Source organism: Rhododendron vialii, chromosome 9a, assembly GCF_030253575.1.
Source record: "Rhododendron vialii isolate Sample 1 chromosome 9a, ASM3025357v1".
Taxonomy (NCBI): domain Eukaryota; kingdom Viridiplantae; phylum Streptophyta; class Magnoliopsida; order Ericales; family Ericaceae; genus Rhododendron; species Rhododendron vialii.
In genome coordinates, this window is record NC_080565.1 from 9,170,026 (window position 1) to 9,196,186 (window position 26,161).

The window sequence follows — 26,161 nt, forward strand, 5'->3', positions numbered from 1 at the left end:
TCATTTTTAAATCACAAGTGTAGTCTTAAAATATCATACATTTGGTCAGTACGATTAATAACGATTTTTGAATGTGGTTATAATCTTATAGGTAGGATTGAGCTCTATTGTTCAATTTAATGTTCTCCTACATGTGGTGGGGCATTTGGCACAATTTAGAGATAATAGTTATGTTACTACCACAAACACTTACGCACACAATTATTGAAGTTTACTCAGATCAAACATGGAAATCACACACTGTGTATGAACCCCATGTTTGATTTGAATAAGTCTATGTGATTGTGTGTGAGTAATGGCTAGACATAATTCAATTTTTCTAGGGGCACGATTAGGTGTGCCTAAATCTCAGTTCCACCTCGTATCATTATTATTTTGATAACTTGATGTTCAGTCCGATTTGCACACATCTCAATTGATCCTTAAGGAGATGGTGATGTGCAAATTCGCATCGTCCGTCTCGACAATTAATGCTTCGGATTGCTCAATGTTGTGTGTAATCTCAACCGTCTTAACAATCCTGACCATTAATTGTCGAGACGGACGATTCGGATATGCACACAACACCATCCCTTAGTCCCCTCATCCACCCCTTACTTAATTTTGAACCTTATCATGCATGTTTAATAAGGAGGAAAAGAACCATAGGTGTTCAAGGAAGACAATCATTTTGCTGAAAATTATTCAATAATTTCGGAGTATATGAACAGTATAATTTCTTTGCTAACATAACATGTGGGGCCTACACGAGAGACACATGTGGGATACACTTGATATGTGAAAGGAGGGAGTATACTATTCATATACTCTAGAAGTATTGAATAATTACTCTCATTTTGCCAGAATTAATTCAGTACGATGTATGCAAGAAAAATAATCTCCCTCTACTTCACTGATCTTTTCTCCGTAGCGCCCATTCTACTACTCCTATATGGGTTTGACACCAAAGCCGACGACGCCGGCCGGAAAATGGCTTGGATTCGTCACGGCCGTATGGATGCAATCCATCAGCGGCATCATCTACGGCTTCTCCAACTACTCCGACGCCCTCAAGGCCCTCATGAACCTAACCCAACTCCAACTCAACAACCTCTCTGTCGCCAAAGACGTCGGGGTCGCCTTCGGCCTCCTCCCCGGCCTCGCCTCCGATCGCATCCCCTCCCCTCTCCTCCTCCTCATCGGCGCCTTGGAAGCTCTCATCGGTTACGGCGTCCTGTGGCTCGTTACTGCCAAAATCATCAATCCTCTTCCCTATTGGCTGGTAAGACACTGTTACCGTTGGAATCTCTCTCTCTCTCTCTCTCTAAACAATTGAAGTATGTCCTCCCATCCTTCTAATTTCTAAATCCTCATCATCAAATTCCGAGATTTTTGAATCTTGTTTTCAAGAATGAAAAATCTTTCAAACCCAATTCATGCTTTATTTCTCCTTCACTCTGCAGCTCTGCTCTCTCTGTGATGAGAGCGTTGACTTGGTTTCGTTGTGATCAAATGACATTTTTCACTTTTGGCAAATTCTATTAGTTATGAATAAATAGATCATATAGCTCAATAAAACATAAACTATGCCCGATAAATTTTAACCAAAATAAATATATTTATATTTTATATGGTATTTTATATATAAATATTTTTTATTTTTGTCACGGCTGATCTAAAATTCTGTAGCCGCCCATATCAATGAAATGTTACTTTGTGTGACAATAAAAGCAAAAAAAATTGTTGTTGACCTTGGACATTACACAGATGTGTGTAATTCTAGGCATAGCAGGGAATAGTGGAACATGGATGAACACGGCCGTACTCGTGCCTTGCATGCGGAATTTCAGAAAAAACAGGGGACCCGTATCGGGCATTCTCAAGGGATACTTTGGTTTAAGCACGGCAATTCTGACGGATTTATGCGCAGCTCTGTTTTCCGACGACCCGTCGAAGTTCCTCTTCATGTCCGCCGTCGTCCCCTTGCCGGTGTGCCTCGCCGCCGCCCTCTTCCTCCGCGAGATCCCGCCTTCCTCCACCCCCGCCGAGGAGAGCGAAGAAGCCCGTTACTTCGGAATCACCAACGCCCTCGCCGTTATCCTCGCCGTTTACCTCTTGGTGTACGACGTCACCGGGACCCACAGCAGCGCTGTCTCGTTTCTATTCGCTGTTGTTCTTCTCATCCTCTTGGCCTCCCCTTTGTGGATACCACTTTATCTTGTAATCAAGAGTTTGGTTCCATCTCGGTCCGAATCGGATTCGGACAACATGGAGGGTTATAACCTCGTGAATGAACCGTTTTTGTTGGGTGAAGAGAGTGTTGAAGAAGCTGAGAAGAAGCGGGAGATGGCGGCGGGGGCCGCGGTGGCGGGTGAGCGGAGACGGCCGCCCGTGATCGGAGAGGACCACACGATTTTCGAGGCGTTTCAGACGGTTGAGTTCTGGATCCTGTTCGGGTCGTTTTTGTGCGGAGTGGGGACGGGTTTGACGGTTATGAATAATATGGGGCAAATCGGGCAGGCACTCGGGTACGGTGATGTGTCCATATTCGTATCGCTCATCAGTATATTCGGGTTCTTCGGGCGGATCATTTCCGGTACTGTTTCGGAGTACTTCATCAAGTAAGTTCAAAGAATTTCCCCCCTAATGAATATCTTCCTGTCATATTTGTTGTTTTGGCGTTTGCTAATGAATCATCTTCCTGTCATGAAAAAAATTTCAGTGTCGAGCGGGTACCACATAGTGCCCGCTCGCACATCCAAGCAGCCCATTTCATTTTTGAACTGCTCAAATTTGAAGAGATAAAATAAGAGAGAAAGTGTTGAGATAAGAGGGGAGAGAGAGTTTCAATCCGAGCCGTCCAAAAATGTATCAGACGGCTCGAATGCACCGATCAAGTACCACGTGAGATATACCTGCTTCGCACTGAAAAATCTCTCTCCTGTCATATTTGTTGTTTTGACGTTTGCTGGGTAGATGCTCTTTGGGCACCATTATTGTAACTGTAACTCTTAACGTTTTCATAATACGGAGTAATAGAATAGAATAGAATATGGACCACATACCACTCATTTTCTGGTTTACCAAACTGGAGTTGCTTAGTCTTGTGTATCAAGGTCAGTTTCGTCCTTACCTACATCGTGGCCGGTGATGGTTGGGCGGCTGTTTGGAGGTTTCATTGGAATGTAGGGTTAGGTTTTGGGTTTCTAGGGCTGTGTTATTATTTGCAGATCTCGGCAGGTAGGCTCTTTCATTGTTTGTGTTGTATTTGTTTTTATTTGGATACTTCTGACGCCCTAAAGTGTTCGGGATTCGCCCCATTAGGTGTTTAAGGCGTCTGCATTCAAGTGTTTAATTAAACATTGGTTGGATTTCCCTCCCATTTTTCCTAACTTGTTATAACCTTTGACAAATTCCCTTAATAAAATGTTATTTTGCCGATCAAAAAAAAATTACGACAGTTTATAAAAGTAATTCTTAACCATAAAATCCTACACTCAACTCCAAGAATTGTAGAACCTTCAACTTTGAACCCCGATTAGTCTTTCACCACATAATGGCTAGTAAAGAGCCTAGGATCGATGATACCCAAATGTCGTTTTTCTTGAAGCACAAGAATGCCGGCCCCTTTGTGATAAACTTGTAAACCTACACATCTAATTAACTCCAGAAGTCATATTATTGTTGAACAAGTACTTCACATTAATAGCTATTTGGGATCTTAATGGTTTTGATGACATAGGGGGTATAGAAAGAAGGGTTTATTGGGAGAAACAAGGGGTGGTCGATTGATGGGGGTGAATTGAAAAAGGCAGTCCCAACAAAAATCCGGTCTATGATTTTGTTGTACATGCAAGTGTGTATGTATGTGATAGTGTGGGCATTCTCGTCATATTTTTAGAGAAACAATATTTGGGTTCTTCAGGCCATTACACGACTGAAGACTAAGGAGTACCAAATTGAAGGATTTTTGATAGTTCAAGATGGTTGATTAATTGTAGATTTTTATTGTTAAGGGATTATTTGAAAACGTTCCATAGTTGAGGGGGTCAATATTAAAACTTTCTACACAGTTAATGTAATCTAGTTCTCATTTTCTATGTATAGGATAGCAGGAACACCAAGGCCTCTTTGGACTGCAGCTTCTCAAATTGTCATGGCCGTTGGTTACGTTATCATGGCCATGGCTTTGCCGGGTTCTCTGTACGTCGGCTCAATATTTGTCGGAGTATGCTATGGGGTCCGATATGCTATCATGGTTCCCACTGCCTCTGAATTATTCGGCCTCAAATACTACGGTCTCATCTACAATATTCTAATCCTCAACCTTCCGCTCGGCTCCTTCCTCTTTTCTGGCCTTCTTGCTGGATACTTTTACGATGCGCAGGCTACAAGCACAGCTGGAGGCGGCAACAGTTGCACTGGGGCACATTGTTATAGGCTGGTGTTTGTGATCATGTCCATTGCCTGCATAATTGGGTTCAGTTTGGATGTTTTATTGGTGATTAGGACGAAGAACGTCTATGCTAAGATTTATGCTAGTATGGCATAGACTTAACTAACGGTAACGACAGGTGTGATCAAATCATCAGTTTCAACATGTATCATAGGAAATTCAATATGTTCCTCCTCAAATCCAAAATTCATGGGTTGTTATGCACTCTCATTACTTTCAACATCCTCAATAAATTAGACATTATCCGTCTCAATTATGGTATTTGTGGAAGGGCGATAAAACTTGAAACTCATGATCTTTCTGAGTATCCAATAGCCAATAAAATAGCAGCTAATTAACAATTCTTGATTCCAATTTTCTTTCATTAGGCCTATAAGGCCTAGCCTTAGTTGGATAACACCAGACATGGAAATGCTTAAGACTAGTTTTTTTTCCAGTCCACAACTCGTACGGGGTTTTAGCTACTGCTTCACTGGGTACTCGATTAAGGATATAAATTGCAGTCTTTAAGGCTTCTCCCCACAGGAAATCTAGTAAAGAAGAATTAGACATCATACTTCTAACCATATCCTTAAGGGTTCGATTTCGTCTCTCAAATACACCATTTTGATGTTGTGTGCCTGGCATGGTGTATTGAGGTACAATGCCACATTCTTCCATGTATCTCGCAAAAGGCCCTGGACGTTGTTCGCCTGATCCGTCATATCTACCGTAGTATTCACCACCACGATTAGATCTAACAGCTTTAATTTTCTTATTAAGTTGATTTTCAACTTTTGCTTTATAGGCCTTAAATACGTCCAGTGCCTGTGATTTTTCATGTATCAAATACATCTACCCATAACGAGAATAGTTATCTATAAAAGTGATAAAATACCGTGGATCATTCCAAGAAGCTGTAGGGAATGGACCACAGATATCGGTATGCATCACTTCTAAAACGTCTAAACTCCTTTTGGCATCAAATTTTCTTATGTTTGTTTGCTTCCCCTTTATGCATTCAACACAGAGTTTGAAATCTGAAAAATCAAGAGGATCAAGAATTTTACTTGACACAAGTCTTTCAATTCTCTCTTCCGAGATATGTCCCAAACGCTTGTGCCACAATACAGAGGAGTTCTCATTAATTAATTTTCGCTTCGTACCATATTTGTCAACATGTAAAGTTTCATTAAACTTTAAGTGAGAGACATCTAAGTCTAACCTGTATAGACTATCAACTAGATATCCAGTACCAATAATATTTGAATTTTGGAAAAGACTGAAACCTCTGTTTCCAAATGAACAAGTATAACCGGATTTGTCCAAACAGGAAACAAAAATCAAATTCCGTCTAAATGACGGTACGTAAACAGTCTCATCCAAATCGAAATAAAAACCAGATTCTAATTTAAGTCTATAAACTCCAATTGCCTCAACACGAACTTTTTCGCTGTCTCTCGTATAAATGAACCTTTCGGCATCACTGGAGATTCGACTCTTTATACAACCTTGCATAGACACGGTAATGTAGATAGTTGCACCCGTATGTATCCACCAAGTGTTGGGTGGTACTTCAGCTAAATTAAATTCACAGCAAACAAAACTGAATTGATTACATTCCTTTGTGAGCCACTTGTGATATTTGGGACAATTCTTTTCACATGACCAACAGTACTTTCACAAAAGAAATAGTGAACACCTTTATCCTGAATCTGTTGCAAAGTTTTTTGTGAAGTCCCAATATCTACAGTTCCCTTAACCTTAGGGTTTAATTTTCTTTTCTTAGTGCCCAAATAGCCATGAGAATGAATTGTACTCTCTCCATCCAATTTGTTTGTCCAATTGTCGAAATACGTGTCTTTCAAAAATATACTTATATCTTATATTTTATAATTTTTTTTATGATTTTGAAGATTTTGTATAATAAAACTAATTGAGACCTATCAAACAAGATCCATATTGCATATTAAAAACATTACGAATTGAAAATTATAGCCAATTCTTTGAGAGGTCAAACGGTCTCAAAAAGTCAAAAAGGGGGACAAACAAATCGGGACGGAGGGAGTAACATGCTCTTTCCATTTCTTAAAGTTGGAACCCTTAAGAACTGGAATATTATTCAAATTGGCAGATGTAGAAGATACAACAACAGAAAAACTCACAATTAACAAATATCCATCTACTTTAGTGCAATGATAATAATAAGAAAACTTAAATATAATTATCATGCAAAACTTGGTCTAATTGTAGGGGCAAACAATTATACAAATAAAATAAAATTTGATATTTGTGTCTATAATGGTGGGCCCTTTCGAGAAACCTAACGCATCATCATAACCAACTCTTTGGACAGTAATTACAACATGCAAGTGGTCTTCTCATTAACAATGCTAGTTAATATGAACAATATAAACTGGGTCTGGCCAATCAAAAACCTTCCTTTGGGCCGACTATTGAACGCATAGGCAAATTCTAGAACTATATTATTCAAAAAAAAAATCAACTACCTTATACTGTTTAAAATCCGGCCAAATAATAACTTCTTTTGGGCCGATTACTACCCGCATGGATCTAAACGCAACTTTATGTAATCCAAAACTTTTATCTTTAAGTTTAAGAAAATCTCCATGATAGAGACCACTTTGGTGGTATATCACTTTAATTTAATTTTTCCAAACCCTAGATATGGACTACGAAATAATCTTTCATGCCCCAAACTAAATCCTTAATCAAAACAAGTACTAATGACCGTGAACTTTAATCCCCGTAGTCGAACTGTATTGCATGGCGGCATAAAAATTCACCTTTTGATCCTTTAAACGGCAGTGTATACAAGCAATCTAACCATGATTGGCAAAAACGTATACCGGAAAATCACTTGTATTCACCAACATATATAAAACAATTGAATAACTATATATATAGTATATATAGTTAACAAAAGGTTACATTCTCACAAGTAGGTAACAAAAAAAGTTACCACCAGATGGAAAAGGAATTCAAAACTGAAGTTTTAATAGCCGCACGCCGCCATGCAAACCGTATTACTGTAGGCATAATAGATCAATTGAATAACTATATATTGATCCATGTAACTACACAGCAAGAAAACGACTTTAAGCGATAATCGGAAAATTTAGCCGATATTAGGCTTGCTATTATTACTTGTTTCCGGAACAGAAGAAAACCAAAACTTTATATTTTCCTCAATAATCTGACAACAGGCTCTGATACCACTTGTAGGATTTCATAAGAAACCCTAAACCCCAAGAACTCATGCCAAATCATTGAAGAAAATAATTATACCAGATGTGTACATGTCGCCATGGAGGATGCAAAACCTTAATAGATGGGTTATTCGTCTTTCGCCTCCAAAACCCTTCTCTTGATCTTGACCTTAGTCTCACGGGAAAATGACGGCTAAGGATGTGTTTGATAATCAATACCCGCTAAGGACACTTTTAGCATTAACAAATGTTCTCAGCATGTCCTTAGCGGGTATTAATTATCAAAACACGTCATTTTCCCTAATCTCACACACGATGGAAGGGTATGAGAAAAGAGGCTAGGGTTGGAGTGGGTACCTTAACCACCTATTTATAAGCTCTGGTTCCATCACAACCCATCATAATAGATGAAACCATATTGGGCTCTTTAATTGGTCTCTACATATAAAATAAGCCCGTACCACTTAACGCACGTGATATGACCCAAATACATGCTAATAGAGACGGGTCCATTACCCGGGTTACATTGATTGAACGATCACAATTTTTTGGTTAATACCGACATCACTCAAGCCTTATTCGACAATATACAATGTTTAATTTTATTATGATCTATGTAGGCTCACCAGACACCAACAGAAAATTGCTAACAAGGCCTCATCATGGAGCGGGAGGCCGATCGACAAAACACGTATATTACATATATTGTTTAGGCCTAAACTCAATTCCCTGGATAATGAGGCCTTTCTTTTCAATATCTTTGTCCTCAACCAACTTGAATTTCAAACATAAGACCCGATAATTTTCACGATTGACGAAGAATTCGCCCAGACGAATCTCCATCCACCCATCACTTCTTTCCTGCGGAGCATGGTACTCTTCGGTCTCATGGTCGCCGTTCATAAAAAATACAGTGCATCTTGGTCCTTTAGTTTTGACTGTTGAGTATTTAGACAAAAATCATAAACTCAATATCATAATCATCACTAAATACACACACTCAACTACAATGAGTAGATTTAGGAAATAGCTAGACTAAGGCTGAGTGCCTGAGTCCCGCTAAGGGTTTTTTTTTGAGATTTTTGGATTTTTTTCTTGTTTTGTCTTTATTCAATTTTTTTTTCGCATTTGATAGTTTTGTGCCTAACTTTTGTGAATGAAAAAGTAAAAAATTATGACTTTTACTTGAATACTTTTAAAAATATCTAAGATCAAGCTTAAAGAGCTGGCTTTTTGGGCTTCCAGCTTTTTGGCCTTTATACATGGACAATTTCCGGTTGAAAATTTCTATTCAATTTGAAAAGGGAATTAAAGCAAGATGGTCCACGATAAAAAATTTGAAGTGTACGTATGGAATTTTGTAGCTACGAAAATTCGTGAACCACATTACTAAGCACAAAACCAGGTCAAATTTTTTAAATATCGCGATTTCGTTCCCAATAATAAAGACAATCCTACATCCTTTCAATCTAAAACCGCGGAGAAAGCTCTGAGAAATTTCTGAAATATCAGTTTCCAACATTACCTGCTGACTCCCATGTTCTAATTGCTGCGGTTGCCGGGCCAGATAACCCACGGGAATCCCTCGCAATTTTGAACACAAGGTAGACAACATAGGTGGTACTTGGGGAAAGCATCTCAAGATTCATCTTTGCTCGAAAGTTTCTGAGTCGAAACCCCAGCCACCACACAGATACAAGTTCAGCAACCTCCAGAACCCTATAATATTTTTCAAAACAAAGTAAACAAGAGTTTTTACTTAACCAAACAAAAAGTGTAACCATACAAATGATACAATCATATATTTCGCGGAAAGGAATCCAGAAAAATCGATTTTCAAGACTTCAATGAGACGATTTTACAGGTGTGTCAACCCTTTACCCTTTACATAAATTTGGATATTCGATTAGCGTCATTGGAATTCATCTATATAAATTGCCTGCTATTCTCCATGCCAAATCATAGCATTGCCAAACATTGGTGAAAAAAAAAAAAAGAAATGTGGTAAAAGTAAAAATAGGCAAAAAAATAAAATTTACACCCCTTGTATACTTCGATCATTTTCAACTTTACATACCCCTTAATTATAATGCTTTTTAGATGCATGCAACCCCTGAACTTCTTAGGTAGAGTGAGAATGTTAACATTGTTAACTCAAAGGTGAAAGAATACTTCCAAGAAGCCCATTCTGTGTTAGTGAATTGCCTTGGGCCTTGAGATTTCTCCTACGCCTGGTTCGTATGCGTCTGTACGACCACCTTGCTCCATATTCACCCCCCCCCCCCTGTACTAATGGACTCATGTTTGACACCAGCTCCTCTTGCCAAAACACCGCCCTCAAGCGTGACCAAATTAACTTGCTTTCCCTTAACCGTCTCCTTCAAAACTACTCCCTTCGTTGAGAAATTGACGCATTCGAATCTAGCTTTTTGTGAGAAATAACAGTTTTTTTCACTCCTGACATCTGCTAGCCTCACACTTCTTCCATCTCACAAACGAAATCGGACTGTTCACGTTTAGCTCTTTTAAACGAGGCAATATATCATTGCCAAGTTTTGAACCCCTAACCTCTTGGATACACACCAAAGCATTTAAACACTAGGCCGGCTACCCATACGTGTGACATGTTAGGGCAAATAAAAAAAATTTATACAATGCTTCATTAAGCGAATGTTCAAAGATTTACAGTACGGAGTATATTTTATGTGAATGGTTACATGGTATTAAAAATTATTAAAACCGAATACATATGGCTGCTGATGCAAAAATATACACACTTGGAAGGGAGTAGCGTTAACAAAAAAGGGAGTGACAAAATCATTTTCCATACACATATATGTAGTAATTTTAAACGGGAAAACTACAATTACATACCTTTAGCCGACCAAATTTTAATGTAGTCGTCAATGTTATTCTCCGTGACCACAATGGCACAATTTAGTCGTGAAATGTTTGTCTAGTCACCTATAAACATTTAGTTTTCAAAACATCTACTTTCGGCGTCTAAAAATTTCTTAGTTGCAAAATGCACCTGCTTTTTGGAGACAAAACTTATAATTAGCGACTAGAGTTTTAGTGGTCGGGAAAGCAGCGTACATTTAGCGGTTGACTAGTTTTAGTCGCCACAGAGTATGCTTTTGGCAACTAAATCTTTTTATTCAGTAATTTTAGTCGCCAATGGTGTTTTTTCTTGTAGTGTAGTCCTCACACAAATGTGTAGTGGATAAAGCCTACCAAAAGCACCGAATAAGAGAGAGAGAGAGAGAGAGGGAGAGAGAACCTGGTGCAAGGGTGAGGTGCCCAGGTCCAATGTGCCTGAAATTTTCCATTCCCAATTTTGAGTCCCCTCGCTCCAATCATATAACATCTCTTCTCATCTTCGTCGATCGTTAGGCTCTGTATCGTGGTGCCAATATTAATCTCATCCTACTATATGGTTAAAAATATAATGAAATCCAATACTCTCTCGCTAGCTACTCTAACGACCATGTTATTACGGTGTTATATTGTAGTAACAGAACTTCTAGTAAAAGGTGAACATATATAGTTAAAGTCCAAAAATATGAAGATGAAGCTTCTCAAGTCATCTTGTTTGAATTATTTTTGACATCATGTCTGACGCATGACTATTAAGTTATGACTTGTGGTGTTTTTGTTAGCTTATTGCCTTTCTCTGGATGTGATTCTCGGGTGGCTTTTGTCGGTGTGCCCGTAATCCTTTTAATCTTTGTATTCTGCTTCAAAGATTTATAAGTTATGACTGATGCAGATTAGAATTCGAAAAAAATATTAGTTTATCATTATTTTAGTTTACTATTTTAGATTTAGTATTTTGTTGGGAATCTGATAATTTGGAATTACTAACATAGAGGTATTTATAGTTTCGTAATTTAGGTTGAGTTAATTTCCTATTTTATGTTTTCTTGTTTTACAAGAATTAGAGTTGATTATTTTTCCTAAACTCTCTCTCTCTCTCTCTCTAAAAACAAAAACAGAGCAGCGGTGGAAATTCTATGGTTTTTGACGGTTGGGGAGACGCTCTTACTCCTCCCCCAGGCATCCTCGGATCCTCCTCCTCCTCCTCTCTCTCTCCCTTCCCCATTCTTTTTTTTTTTTTTTTATCCCCTATCCCTTGCCCCGATTTGTCTCTCTCTCTCTATTTGTTTTTGTTGCCGTTTCTCTTCCCTGCTTCGTGTACCCTTGCTGCCGTCCGAACCGGCCCAATGCAGTTATAATGTAAATGTAAAAAAATTCGTGGCCGTGGGGTCTTCTCTCCCAATGCAATTTTTTTTTACCTGAAATGTAAGAAGTCAAACTACCGTAGAGATAGAGGCATATATTGTTAGAGCATTCACACTTGAATCTTGAAGATTTTGTGTGTGTTATGACAAAAAGTGTTTAAGGTGAGACACAAAATTTGTGTGTTGTTGTTATATGGAGAGGGCAAAAGTGACATTGACATTATTAAGGCAATTTTGTGTGCAATAGGGCCGCCCCGCCTAAGGTGGAGGCCCTAAACCATGGCCTTAATGGCCTAATGCAGTCCCTGGATTCTCTGTCCAGCTCCTCTGTCCCATACTTACCTATGTGCCACGTTACCCGTGCTCTGCTCCCTTAACTTTTCTTTTACTCGGCTACTACATTTTTGTTTGGTTGCCTTTAACATATCTGTTATTTACTATTTTTGATTTTTGTAGGGCCCATTATGAGTCTTACAAATATAATTCAAATCGCAATTTATTCTTAAATTTTTTTTATGAGTTCCTCAAAAAAAATTAGTTCAATCCGATATCGTTAAGGGTTGTTTCAAAATTTGAGAGTGCCCTACGAATTCTGAAATAACCCTTTACCGATATCGGATTGTGCTAATTTTTTTCAAGAATACATAAAAATAGTTTAAGAATAACTTGCGGTTTGAATTATCTTTGAAGGATCCGTAATGGGCCCCACAAAAATAAAAAATATCATTAATTTCTTGCCCATTAAAACTCGTTTGGTCTGTACTCATGAAACAAGAAACAAATTAATAATTTTTTATTTTTATGGGACCCATTACGAATCCTACAAAGATGATTCAAACTACAAGTTATTTTTAAAATATTTTTTTGGGTTTCTGAAAAAATTTTGCTAAATCCGTTATCAGTAAGGGCAGTTTCAGAATTCGTAAGGGCGCCTTACGAATTCTGAAACAACCCTTATTGATATCAGATTGAACTAATTTTTTCAGAAACACATAAAAAATATTTTAAGAATAATTTGTGGTTTGGATCATTTTTGTAAAACCTGTAATGAACACTACAAAAATAAAAAATAAATATAAGATGTTAAGGCAACCAAACAAAACATAGCAGCCGAGTAAAACAAAGTCAAAGGGGTGGAGTATGGGTAACATGGCACCTAGATAGGCGTGGGACAGAGGAGCCGGACAAGCTCTCTCGGACAGAGGATCCGGAGCCGCCTCTAAATGTATATATCTATCTCTACGATCAAAACCCAATTCAACCAACTCAAAGCAGTAAAGTTCATGTAATAGGATGGAGAAAGACTGTACCGGAACTCAAAAACTAAAAACAAATACGTAGTCAAAGAAAGCAAGAAAGATAGTTTTATGTTTACCGCTCGCCCTTGATCCAAGAGAACTGCCTGTGGCTTCTTTTGAAGGGCAAGTCGCCACAATCTCCTCAATTCCCGTGACACAAAACCATACAAAGCATCAACGCTGCGATGTACAACGTCCTCAACAATTGGCTGTCGAATGGCCCCAATCACACTCACCACCACGAAGACGACGGGCAGCAGACCTTCCCAAATTCCCATCTCTCTCTCTCTGAGTTTCCCAAAGAAATGTTGGGGTAGAATATTGTTGTTTGTAACCGGAAGGCAACAGGATACTTGTGATACCTAACCGCGTGGAGGTGCTTCTACTCCAAAAGTCATGCATGTGCATATCTATGAATTAAATCTTCACTATGCAGAGTGATCAAAAGTACAAGAAGAGTATGTTATACAATTGTACCATGTTCCCGTCCCGGCTCTAGTCTAGTTAGCATCTCCTGATCCTTCCCATATGGAAGGCCAGGGTTTGAGCCACATCGTGGGCGTTTGGAATTCAGAGTTATGGATAGCCTTAATTTGGAACTCCTTGTGAACTAATCTACTAACGCCACTAACTCCCGCTGATATATAAAATATTGGAAAAAAAAACACGTAGTACTTTAACTAAGTATAATATATGGGGAGGTTAATGGGATAGTGCCGCCTAAGTATAACAATCACCCCGAAAATGCCCGTGGAATAGGTGATTTGCCGAACCGCATAAAATTGGTCTCTGATTCTCTTATGGAACAAGCTTGTTTCACGCCCAATTATTTAGATTTCTAAACAAAAACAATTGCAATTAAGGATTTTGGTGACGAAGAATTCCAAGCGCTCATACTAAAACGAGGGCTAATTATACTAGAACGAGGGCTAATTATACTAAAACGAGGGCTAATTATAATTATTCAATACTCTCGGAGCACGGTGCTCTATCTCATACAGTATAAAATATTGGACCCACGCATTGTTTGTGTGGGGGTCACTGTTTTATGTGAAAGGGAACACCGTGCTCCGGAAGTACTGAATAATGACTCCTGATTATGCAATGTTCCTAGCGCGCTACAGCCCAGGAACTTTCTCCCCCGCACATTGGTATAGAGGCACACATTCAGTGGTGAAATCCACGGTGTGATGAAAGAAAGCCCGCTAGCTTCGGGAGCGATTCATAATTTTCCTACTAAAACACCCACTAAGAAAAGGAGAAAGTTATGGTATACAAGGTATACCGTATACTTAAATTATGACAATTTGTGATTTTTATTATGCCGATTTTTTGTTTTCTAATGCATATTTATGATTCTAGTAACGACTTGTACTTTAAAATTTACCTGTTGAACAGGTTATTAACTGGTTATCCATAATTAAAAAATATTATTATGTAACCATAATTATTCGTACCAGAATTCATAATACTTGTACTCCAACCAAATATATGCATACAATATCAAAAATTAAATAATACTACTCACAAATGTTATAACAACGTCATAAATTGGCATTATCTTATCACAATGAGTCATACAAAAAATTCTTTGACTCATATGATATTCTGTAACAAAATCAAAATATGTCGTATCAGAATCAACAATTGTTATACCCAAGCCAAAAATATTTGTAAAATACCACAAATTATATAAAATAACCACAATTGTTATGACAATACCTAAAATTGTCATTTTCTAACCACAACATATCGTATCAAAAGAAAACATATATAAATACCACAAATTATCTAACAAACCACAATTATTATGACAATAACATAAATTAACGTTTTCTTACCACAATGAGTCGTACCAAGGAAATTGATTAAAATATTCTGTAATAAGACCAAAATATGTCATGCTACGATCAACAATAGTTATACCCAAGCAAAATACATGTCTAAAATACCACAAATTCAGTAATATAACCAAATTTGTTATGACAATACCATAAATTGACGTTTTCATATCCACAACGTATCGTATAAAAAAATTCAATCAGAATGTTTAGTTAACTATAGTTATAATCGGCAAAATACCATACCATAATTAAATAATATAACCACAATTGTTATAATAAAATCATTAAGTAGCGTTATCTTATCACAACCTGTCGTTTTTTTTTTTTTTTTTTGTGATGATATATTCCTTAACAAAATGAAAATGTTGCGAATCGTACTGCTGAAAAATTATGAATTTTAGAATAAAAATTAATTATGAAATACGTTAAAAATGTTATGAATGAACCATAAAATATGTGTATATAGTACATCCTTTTAAAGGATGTATATTGTAGACTTCCCCAATTCCTTAATCCACTTCCAAAATCGTGGTCCCCTTTTGCATCATTATATACAATTCTACATCTATCTAGAAATACAATGGGAGCACAAGCAAGAATCACACCTAAAGGAAGCCCAACAAACAACTTAATTCACGCGTATCAAAAAAAAAAATTTATCTTCCTAAAGCAAGAGAATCTTCCATGTGAAACGTTTATTCAATTATAAATTCATCTTTTCCAATTAGTGTGGACAACTTTATTTCCACTACTTATCAAAAACAAAAAAAGTTTATTGCCCCTAATAAAAAAAATAAAAAACTAAATATAGATGTACTCCATGCTTTTTGTTCTGCCTTTTCTCTATATTCGTTGAATGACCGGCAATGGGAATATCATTGGGTGGACGTCCTTGTACATGGTTACGTGGCGTTCTAACCTTTTTTACGATTGCGCAGAAACTCCACTTCACATGTTTCGATTATTGCATGCAAAGACAGAGCTAGAATTTCGGTTCGAGCTAGCTAGCTAGCTAGGGAAGCTAAACCAAGTAACATATTTTCATCCAAAACCCATATATACTCTTCGTATTTTGTATCTTGTGTGTTCTATTACAATACTACATAGTCTACATAGTATAATTAAGATAATTTCGACTCAACAAGATAACAATTGCATGTGAATTGTTTAGTTTTTTTTTTTTTTCCAGATAATTAACTAGAACACACATGTAGGTAACAAAAATTCAAATGACAATGTAAACTTAAACTTTGCATGTCTACATCAAATCAAAGTTATTTAGATTATAAAATAGTAATTAATGTACTAGCTAGTTATAAACTTTTCTAAACCTTACAAACGAACAAGGCCGACGAAGTTAAGATGCTAATTAACTGTTTTGAATTTTTTTTTTTTTCGTGTCACTTTCCTTTCCCTTTGACTAAATCGTTCAAAAAATCCTTCATCCAACCCGTAGCCTTAATAAGCAGGGCTCTCGAGTTGCTGGCGATCTCAGAACAGGTTCACTGATGAATGCCCCAACTAAAATGCTGCCGCCAATGGTTGGACTTCTTCGTTCACTTCAATTTGTCGCTGTCTCAAACTGAAACCGTGTGAGGAAGGGAGGTAGGTTTCTGTTCGTACCATGGTTGCTAAATCTTGAACCCTTGGTGTAATAGATGAGTCTTTAACTCAAGTAAACGTTGCCTAAGGGGTTAGATACTTGTGGTAGATTGGGATAGTAAACTGGAAATTGTACATGCAGCATCTTTGTATTCTATGCCGGGCATGGCTGCTCATAGCATTTTCTTCCACTTGGGTATTCCTTTCCTTTGTAAGATTGGAACCTGCCCATACCTAAAAAACTAAAAAATTTCGAGCACGTTGCGTAGTACTAGTATAGTATAATGCCAATTGGCAAGGGCCAGAGCTCTCTATTATCAGGTAGTAGAAACTATCACCATCAATTTTAGACCAGTGGTTCATAAGATACAATTATGGGTAGCAAATTTCACTGACAACCCTGAGGTTTTTTGTAATGACAAAGACCCCTTCGGTTACGCGAAACGACAACAATTAACCACTTTAGGTTAACTATTACGTGTTTGGCCAAACAATTATTCGCTAGGTGTCAATGAAAAAACAATTCAACCGCATGAGATTTATAGTCATTTCTCATATGTGAAGGGATATCTGCCATCATCGAAAACATTAATGCCTTATTTGGATGAGTTTTTGAAATTTTTTAGGTTTGGTTTTTAGATAATGAGTGTAGAGAGAAAATAGGGTAATGATTGGCAATAGGGGTAATGAGTGAAGAGAGATAGAGAGAGAAATGAGAATAATGACTGGAGAGAGAAATTATTGAAAGTAAGGGTAATGAGTATTTTTTGAGTTGAATTTTTTTTTTCCAGTTTGAATCCAAACAAGGCATAAGGCGTGTCAAGGAAGAGGTTTGGTAGGGTACATAAAACCCATCTATAAAAGTGTACATGAAAGGAGATTGAATGGACGGTTCAGATTCACATTACCACTCTACAAATTTGCCCTACTATCATTTGGTGGATCCATTGGGTTCTTTTTGCAGAAAGTCTGTGGACACAGCAAATCTATGCACAGATCGTGCACATATTGTTATGTGGGGCCTCCTACGGGTCCCACACAAATAATTCAAACCGTTCATTATGTTTAAAACATTTTTCAAAGGCTCTCGCATAAAATCAGTTCAATCCAATACCTATAAGTACTTAATCTAATCGTCTAACTTTTCATTCTCTAAAAACCTGAATGAAAAGTTAGATGTACCCACATTAGAAATAGTGGTATACCCATGGTAGGGCTCAAATCTAGCTACAATAGGATAATGTTATTAATTTATAGATAACATAATCCCATTTTACCAAAGTAATTGCAGTGTCACTTTCGCTTGAACATCCCGCTCTTTTTGATGTTGTATCTGCTTTGTTTTGGTTTATAAATGCCTTTTTATGGAGCAATTAGTATTACCTCTAAAACACCAGACAGACTATAGTTTGATCATCTTGCATGTGGGGTAAGGTTCAGGTCCAAAGCTTATAGAAAGAATTTTATTGACATCGTTGTTTAGATTGCTTTATTTATGAGTCCAATTACCCATATCTGATCCAACTCATTTATTTAAAATCAAACTCGACTAGCCCATTAACCCAATTACATATATATTAAAATTTAAAATGACTAAAATACCTATATAAACTAAAATGACCATATTACCCTTATACATTTAAATGACCAAATTACCATTGTATACTAAAAGGGAACTGATTTTCGCGCTCCAAGATTTACTGCAGGCGCTCCACCTTTTTGTTTTTATACTGTGATGATTAACCCAATTACATATATATTAAAATTTAAAATGACTAAAATACCTATATAAACTAAAATGACCATATTACCCTTATACATTTAAATGACCAAATTACCATTGTATACTAAAAGGGAACTGATTTTCGCGCTCCAAGATTTACTGCAGGCGCTCCACCTTTTTGTTTTTATACTGTGATGTTGCTGGCAACATCACAGTGTGTTTTTATACTGTGATGTTGCTGGCAACATCACAGTGTAAAAATAAAAAGGTGGAGCGCCTGCAGTAAATCTTGGAGCGCGAATATCAATTCCCATACTAAAATTACTAAACCAAATAGAGATTCTGTTGAAATTTTAGCATCCAGTAAAAAATGATTCGAATGAATTGACTATTGACTAGATAAAAAAAAAAATAGAATTGACTATTGTCAACTCCAAAAGTTTCCTTTGAAGACCAAAAAACGAACTGAGCTGAGAAACTCGTGGCTCGGCTCGACTCTTTAGTAACCGAGTCGAGCTTAAGCACGATTTTTTGGCTCGTTTACTAAACAAGTTGAGATTGACACTCCAAAACTCGGCTCAGCTCATTTGTATAGGCTCGGCTCGTTTGAGCTCGAGTTTAAGCACGATTTTTTGCAGGGTTTGATCTATCAAACAAGATCCATATTGCATATTTTTTTTTATTTCAGTAAGCCTATTATTTTTAAGCTTGAAAATTGTGAATAAGTACTTATTTTTTGAGAAATTTTTCGGTGCCAGGTGGGTATATTCCACGTGACACCCACCAAATTTTTGCCACTTCGAAGGGATAGAGAGAGATTGTAAGATCTGGAAAGTTGGTTTGTTCTGTACTATTGGAAGAGAGAGAATGTAAGAATTAGACGCTTGAGTAGTTTGATTTGTTTTGTACTATAAGAGAGAGAATTGGAAAGTAGAGAGAGAGAGAGAGAGAGTGTGTGTGTGTGGAGCAGATGACAAGAGGACAGCCCTCAGCGCACATTAATACTCGATCAGGAGATCGACTAATCGACCTAGAAGGGTTCAAATTAGTTGGGTCATGTTCATGACTTATTGGGTCATTTAAGTTGAACCAACTAAGACCCAGTTAATAAATGTGTTACATGGGTTAGACCCATTCTAACCTAATTAATAAATGAGCTGAGTTAAGTCTATTTTCTGATGAATGGGTCTGGATTGATTAATAAATTTGGATTCAATTTGTCGCTCCTAGTTAGAACCTTGACTTACAACCTGTGTAACTAGCCTCATCATTGGAAGAGTGTGATGGTTTTCTTTTCTTGTTCTTTATGTCTTCTGGAAGGTAGTCCTCCCTATTTTCTTTTTCCTCCTTGTGTATGGGATTGCTTTCCTCCGTTTTGGGGAGTCGTTCTCTCATGCGTCCCGATGTACCTCATGTGTCCGTTGTTTTTATTTGTTTTGCAATATATTTTAGACGAAGTTCTCTAATCCATCCAAAAATTGGAAAAAAAAAAAACTCTCTAATCCCGCAGATCTTGGCAAAAAAACCCATGAAATAAAACATTTGTTTCCGTTTTCCGTTCCTTTATTTTACTTTCTTCCTTTTTATCAGAATGACACTAGTTAAAGGGCCAAAGTGAAATTGGGCAACCTAAAGAACCAGACTCTGCCCAGCCTACAGGGCACAAGTCCACTGACTAGAAGGAAAAGGAAGAGATATATTCCCTAATTTTCATTCCGGTAAATGAAAAAATCCAAGCATTTTGTCAAATATAAAACTCCACGAATTCAAGGCTTGCTGAAAATTAACATCTCTGTTCAAGCAACACTAATGTCATTCTGATCCATAACACGGCTCTCCCACTTGAGTTACCTTAGCCCTAGGCCATGCTATTCAATAGTAATATTGGAAAAATGGCAGCGTAACAACTAGTATTGAAAGCAAAAACCAAGCTTCAATATGCTCTAGGTCCTTGGCATAACATAGACCATAACTCCCAAGTATCTTCCTTCAATATACAAAAGTATCTTAGGTACGGTAGAACTTCAAGAAGAATTGGTTGTAGCTAACTCTGCATCTCACCACGTAGAGTTATATGCGACACTATAAACTTGATTCTCAAACTTCCCTAAGGGATTAAATCATGCCAATGTCGAGAAGACAACCTACACGCAACACAATCAGATAACGAAACATCAACCAGTAAAAAAAAAGATTAAGAAGGCAGCTACAACAAGCAACGTGCAGTTTGATATGTCCAAACATTACCTCTATGATCATTAGCAATTTGACTTTTCACCAATACAGTGAAGAAACATATTCACCAATATATTGAAGAAACATACAAGAATAGTTTTTTATTTTTTTCCTCATTGAGGGCTAAGTAACATGCAAACGAAACCGCAAGCCTACAACATAAAGTAAACTTCGCTATACTATTTAACATCAAAACCAACAAATTCACAATGACGTGTGACAATTTAGATGAAAATAAAATTGCAAGTAAGGCATGTTAATTACTAGTTTTGCTTGGAACAATCTTCACGGTATCTGGGCACATTGTGCTTAAACTAAATACACTATTAAGTTGGCTCCATTCCGTGTAATGCTTCTCATCTCCACTCGGTAATCTATGTTTAAGCAACACTGTCTAAATATCAACCACTTAAAGGTCAAAGTCAATAAGTAGACACTGGCTTATGTAACTCACAGTCTCACACCATGCTCTAAATCTCGACAGCCGCTTCTAATTTTACATTGTGTCAAGAAAACTCGAGCAGCAGATCGATAATGATTGGATTCAAACTAAGAAACATGAATATGGACACTGGACATGGACAATGATATGACACGGACGCGTGCATACTCAATTTTTCCAAAGAGTAGTACACGAACACGTTGGAGATACGTTGTCTTGTATATATTGAAATATATAGATATGTACCTATAACCATAAGTCTACGTCCCAGATTAAGTAACATAAGGTAAAAATAAATGAAACGATTGGTCGGACAAGGGACTCAAGAAATCGTTAGAAGAGCGGGCACGGACACGGCTAGAAAATGCTAAATCATCTTCCATCTTCCTAAAATTTCTTTAACGTGCCTTCTTCATTTCTCTACAAATTCTGAGTGAGCTTTTAATATATCTAACTGGTAATAGATAGGGATGTCAAATTTTGAAAATAACACACTAGCAAGTTTTTTAAAAGGGTTAATGTAATTGACAATTTTTTGGTCATAGATACCTACAAAGTGTCCGAAGAGTGTCGGAAGTTAAGATTTCCTATTTATGGACACCAAAATGAGTACCTAACACTTATTTGAGAATGCCCAAGAAGTGTGGTGTCGCACACGTGTGAGACACTGATACATATCCACCTTTGAATAGTTTGTGCTTCTTAGGCTTCAAATTTAGGATTGATTCACCATATTAATAGCAAAATTTAATTTTGAGTCTTTTCAAAGTTTCCTAATTCATTTCATTTCATACTTATTTTATAGCCGACCCCAATTGATTGAGACTTAAGGCTCGGTTTGGTTTGGTTTGGTTATTTCATACTTATTTTATGTATAAAAAGAAGAGTACAATATCATAACAATTGCCTTTTTTTATAGAATAAGTTGTGTTCAACACTTCAAACTGATTCAAAGAAGAAAACGTTAATCCCTCCATCCCATATTACTCATCCATTTCCAAAAAGAATTGACATTAATCGGATGCGTAATTATTGCTTCTGTGCATAACTCTCTTATTTTCTTACATGATTTAGTGATGTAATTCTTTCTCATCTGCTGATCCTATCTCCAACAATCGGAGATCTCCCATTCCTGACAGAAATGAACATAAGCTTCATTCAATCAGCAAAAATTTATTTACATAAAAACTCTATTGCTTTTTCCCTGACAAGGGGTATCAGATTGCTAAAGTGTAGCTAAATATCTACAATCCACCATCCTACTCATAATTTCATAAATCTAGTCACATAACAGAACTCTACGTCAGATTAACTTGGACTTTATTTGATTAGAAGTTCTTTAACTATTTTGCTAATTCGTTTTGGTTATCTGGATTGTGGACCAGTTGAGAAACAACATCCAAATATCATAAACCATAATTTTGCAAAAACAAGTTACGGCAACCTCTGCGGAAATGCTACAAAAGAGGGAAAGAGACGTGTTCTGCCTTAGCAAAGACAGTAATCACGGGGGACGCAAATTATTGCCCTGGCAAGTTTGTGAGATATGTCCCACGTCATGATGAATACTTTGGACTCTCAATAACAAAAACTATGTCACAAAACAAGGTTAAACCATTTTTAGTTTATGTTCTTTTCATTCTGTAATTAAGTGAAAAAGGAAGAACCGTTCGAAGGTCCCATTATGCAGACTTGTATTTGAGCAAATCTTAAGGAAATTTTAACCATAAAAGCCTTTTACTCTTTTCGACAGTCGTCAACTATTGGATTTCATGAAGCTTTTGCCATTAAAAAAAAAAAACATAAAACAAAACTATTCGATTCTGAAAATGTGTAGTTCTGATACTTGAGGTTCTCATGAAGGTTTCAGTTTTGCCAATGATTCTTGTGTATTTTGGTCTCCAGCAAAGGTTAACAAAAGCAATCCAGCAGGACCTTAGCTCAATGATGCTTGTGCGGCAAAAAAGACAATAAGCTCTCCACAACACGCTTTATGACTTCTTTGCAATTTTGCAAATATGAATACTTGGGAAGGTTGTCAAATCGTGAATCGCTCCGATTCGGTCATGATTTCTATAATGCATGAAAACCTATGCTTATAGATTAGGGTAACAAAAATATATACTACAAATAAAAGCTTAGACCTGAATCAATAAAAAACGTCTTCTAAATGATGATTTGATAATAACGTGAAGTATTAGGTAAGCTGCTTCTATAGCAACTACCAAGAGATGATGATTTGTAAATCTTACTTATGGTTCTTTTTGTAAAAGAGAGTTAAAAGTACAAAACAAACCCATAGAAGGTCTATAGGGTGGTTGTATTCTTTTTATCTTCCTCATTTTCGATTCACTCTCGTAATAAATCTCCCGTCTTATTATCTATAATATTACATAAGGAGAAACATAGACAAAAGATGACATATAACAATACTAAAAACCTTAAAATAATAGTTTGAACCCTTTTCAAGCAACCAAATAAGCAAAACAAGAGTAAAAAATGATTTTCGGAAATTTTAAGTGAATCGAACGATTCCAGCTATTTCCGATTCAAACAGCCTATTCGTATCGATTACCCACTGAATCGTACGATTTTGACAACTCTATGGGACTAATTTAGAATTTCGTTCAACTTGCATCTAAATTAGTCGGCAATTGTGAACTTCAGTATAGTAGTCCCAAGAACTATTAGCCAACGATGGGAAAGCAACGTATTAAGCATTATATTATACCACCAACTGGCCAAAGTTTTAATTGTCATCAACCAGAAAAGAAAAGAAGGATAGATTATGTGAGTTACCGGCTCTTCACGTTTGCTTACTTTGAATATGCATGGTTTTGCCTCCAAACTTCACACCCCACCATTAAGTGAAAGTAGAGTCTCCACATATGGAATCGCCATCTCACCACAATCACGGTCACACCACAAAAATGTACGAGCTTTAGGATCGTAAAGGCCTATCCCCGTGTGCCCAACCGATATCACAACTTGACCTTTCCTCGTAAGAAACAAAGGCTTCACATAGGTAGGAAAAGGAACCCATTGTTCTATTGCCCAAGGCATGACAAACAATCTAGTCCATGATTCTTTCTTCCCATACTCTTTCATTGCAAATATCTTGAGCAGCTCTACACCGATATCGCAATACACGCAAAGGAATCCCCCCAATGCCACCAAATTCATATTATCATCTTTGCTCCAAAAGCTTGGCAGCGGCACCTCCTTGAACTGTCCCTCAACGAAATCAAAATAAACAATGGCACATGAGCGCAACTCTCTCAACTCTCTCTCATAAATCACGAAGTGAACAACTCCATTCACAACGACCTGATTTTCCAACGAAAGGATACCATAACGATTGTCGTTAAAGATGTTCCAAGAATCGTTTCTGAAACTGTAAATCACCACAGAGATTTCATTTCCTTGCTGCGAAGCAACAAGCACCCTATAATCATCAGCAGTGGAATCGTAAGAATGTCCGTAAATCCCGCGAAAAGGAAGCTCGTAAGGGCATTTTATTCTCTTGTACCATGCGATTGATGGGTTCCAAAGAACAAAGGACTTGCAAGAGGTTCCGAAGGACAAGCGGTCATGAGCCCACAGTAGTATTAAACCATCGCAAGAGCACACGGGCCGTAAACAGGAATCCGAGTAGTTCCTCGGGCGTTGGAGGGATTTGAATTCGTGATCGGGGCTTTCGAAATCGAATGAAAGGAAGGAGCCGTTGGTTGCGAGTAGAAGCCTTGGGAAATCGGGAGATTGGGTGGATCGAAGGAAGTGGGTTTTGATGAATTGAGGGTCGGAGATCATGGATAGCCATGACTTGCAGACGCATTTGTATCGGAGTATGGATTGGACGGGGAGTCTGGAGAGGATGTCGAATACGAGTTCGTCGGGGAGTTTCGGCCGGTTGATCTTCTTGCCGTTCCCTCGTGAATCGCCTTCCATTGTCTCTCTGTAGGTTCTAAGAGCATCCGCAATGGGAATAATCAAAATCGATAATCAAAATGTGTCACGTCAGCATTTAATTATCCATTTAATTCATAATCAAATCTAACAAACTTGATCTCCACATTGGTTATTTTTGTATCCTTATAAAAAAAAACCCTTACAATACGCAATGCATCTATGTCTAATTGCAAACGAGTTCCAATCACGCACTCGACCACACCAAATTATTTGTCTCGATGAGACGATTCTAATGTGAGGTGTTTTTTAATTTTTTAGTTTTGAATTTAGTTATTGAGTTTGTTTATTGAGTTTTGGTTATTGGTAAAAGTTGTTAAGTTTGATTATTCAAAGGTTAAAATTTGATGAGTTGCTAAGAGGTTGCTAAATTTGGTTATTACAATGTGAGCACTTTTTTGTGCAAATATTGCTAACTTTAGCAACTTTTTAATTTTGATTATTACATTGTGAATGCTCTAACGCACTAGTTGGAAAGTCTTTATTTGGAACCCATGGGGAAAAGAAGAGGAAAGAAAATAAAATATACCAGTATATTGTTTGGCATAGGAGGAAAGAGAGAAAAATATAGCAAATGAGGAATCAAAATTCGGAAAAAAAAAAAAAGGAAGAAAACTTTTATTTTGATTACATACTCCCAAAATCTTATTTTTCTTTTCTTTTCTTTCCTTTCCTTCCTTTTTCTTTTCTTTCTTTTTCTCAAGTTCCAAACGGACCGGTAGAGTGAAGTGGAAGGGGGAGCAAAGTTTAGGGTACGTTAATTTTATAAATTAATTTAGGTAAAAATAATTTTTTTCCCATTTTTCGATTCATCTCAACTAGGGGTGTTCGAAAAAACCGTCAGAACCATAAAATCGATCCGATCCGGACCGAACTGTCCTATTTGATCCTGTTCTGCAGTTTTACGGTCAGGTTATCGTTCCAAAAAAATAAGAACCGATAATTTTGGTTCGGTTACTGGTTCTTCATTAATGAACTGTGGTTAGAATCAAACTGGACCGTTTAAAACTAAGATAAATATAACAATACATATGTATAATTAAATATGTATTTGAATTTGGTAAGTTAATCTTTTCCTTGCTAAACTTAATTTATTTAGAGATGAAATCTCATTTGTTAGGAAAGCTTTTATTTTCTTCATTCTTTTTCTATTCTAGGAGATTATC

At 37.0% G+C, this 26,161-nt stretch overlaps 3 protein-coding genes across 4 annotated transcripts; 1 reads left to right on the forward strand and 2 right to left on the reverse strand.

Annotated features, from left to right (window-relative positions):
* Positions 1-830: 830 nt before the first annotated feature.
* On the forward strand, positions 831-4,688 carry LOC131300415 (protein NUCLEAR FUSION DEFECTIVE 4-like). The gene is made up of 3 exons (XM_058326251.1): positions 831-1,261; positions 1,747-2,600; positions 4,087-4,688. The coding sequence occupies exons 1-3, from the start codon at positions 932-934 to the stop codon at positions 4,529-4,531; spliced, it is 1,629 nt and encodes a 542-aa protein (XP_058182234.1). The 5' UTR covers positions 831-931; the 3' UTR covers positions 4,532-4,688.
* A 3,448-nt stretch (positions 4,689-8,136) lies between these two features.
* On the reverse strand, positions 8,137-13,504 carry LOC131300416 (F-box protein PP2-B11-like). The gene is made up of 4 exons (XM_058326252.1): positions 13,261-13,504; positions 10,925-11,040; positions 9,170-9,363; positions 8,137-8,582 (listed from the first exon to the last, which is right to left on the reverse strand). Exons 1-4 carry the CDS (start codon positions 13,459-13,461, stop codon positions 8,341-8,343), a joined length of 753 nt encoding a protein of 250 aa, XP_058182235.1. The 5' UTR covers positions 13,462-13,504; the 3' UTR covers positions 8,137-8,340.
* A 6,761-nt stretch (positions 13,505-20,265) lies between these two features.
* Positions 20,266-24,991, reverse strand: LOC131300418 (F-box/kelch-repeat protein At3g23880-like). Of its 2 annotated transcripts, none has more exons than XR_009190951.1 (2): positions 23,829-24,991; positions 20,266-20,496 (listed from the first exon to the last, which is right to left on the reverse strand). XR_009190951.1 is itself a non-coding variant. In XM_058326257.1 (2 exons), the coding sequence occupies exon 1, from the start codon at positions 24,975-24,977 to the stop codon at positions 23,880-23,882; it is 1,098 nt and encodes a 365-aa protein (XP_058182240.1). In that variant the 5' UTR covers positions 24,978-24,991; the 3' UTR covers positions 20,266-20,496; positions 23,850-23,879. The 2 variants fall into 2 exon arrangements, 1 of the variants encoding a protein (XP_058182240.1); XM_058326257.1 differs by having other exon boundaries at positions 23,850-24,991.
* Positions 24,992-26,161: the final 1,170 nt, after the last annotated feature.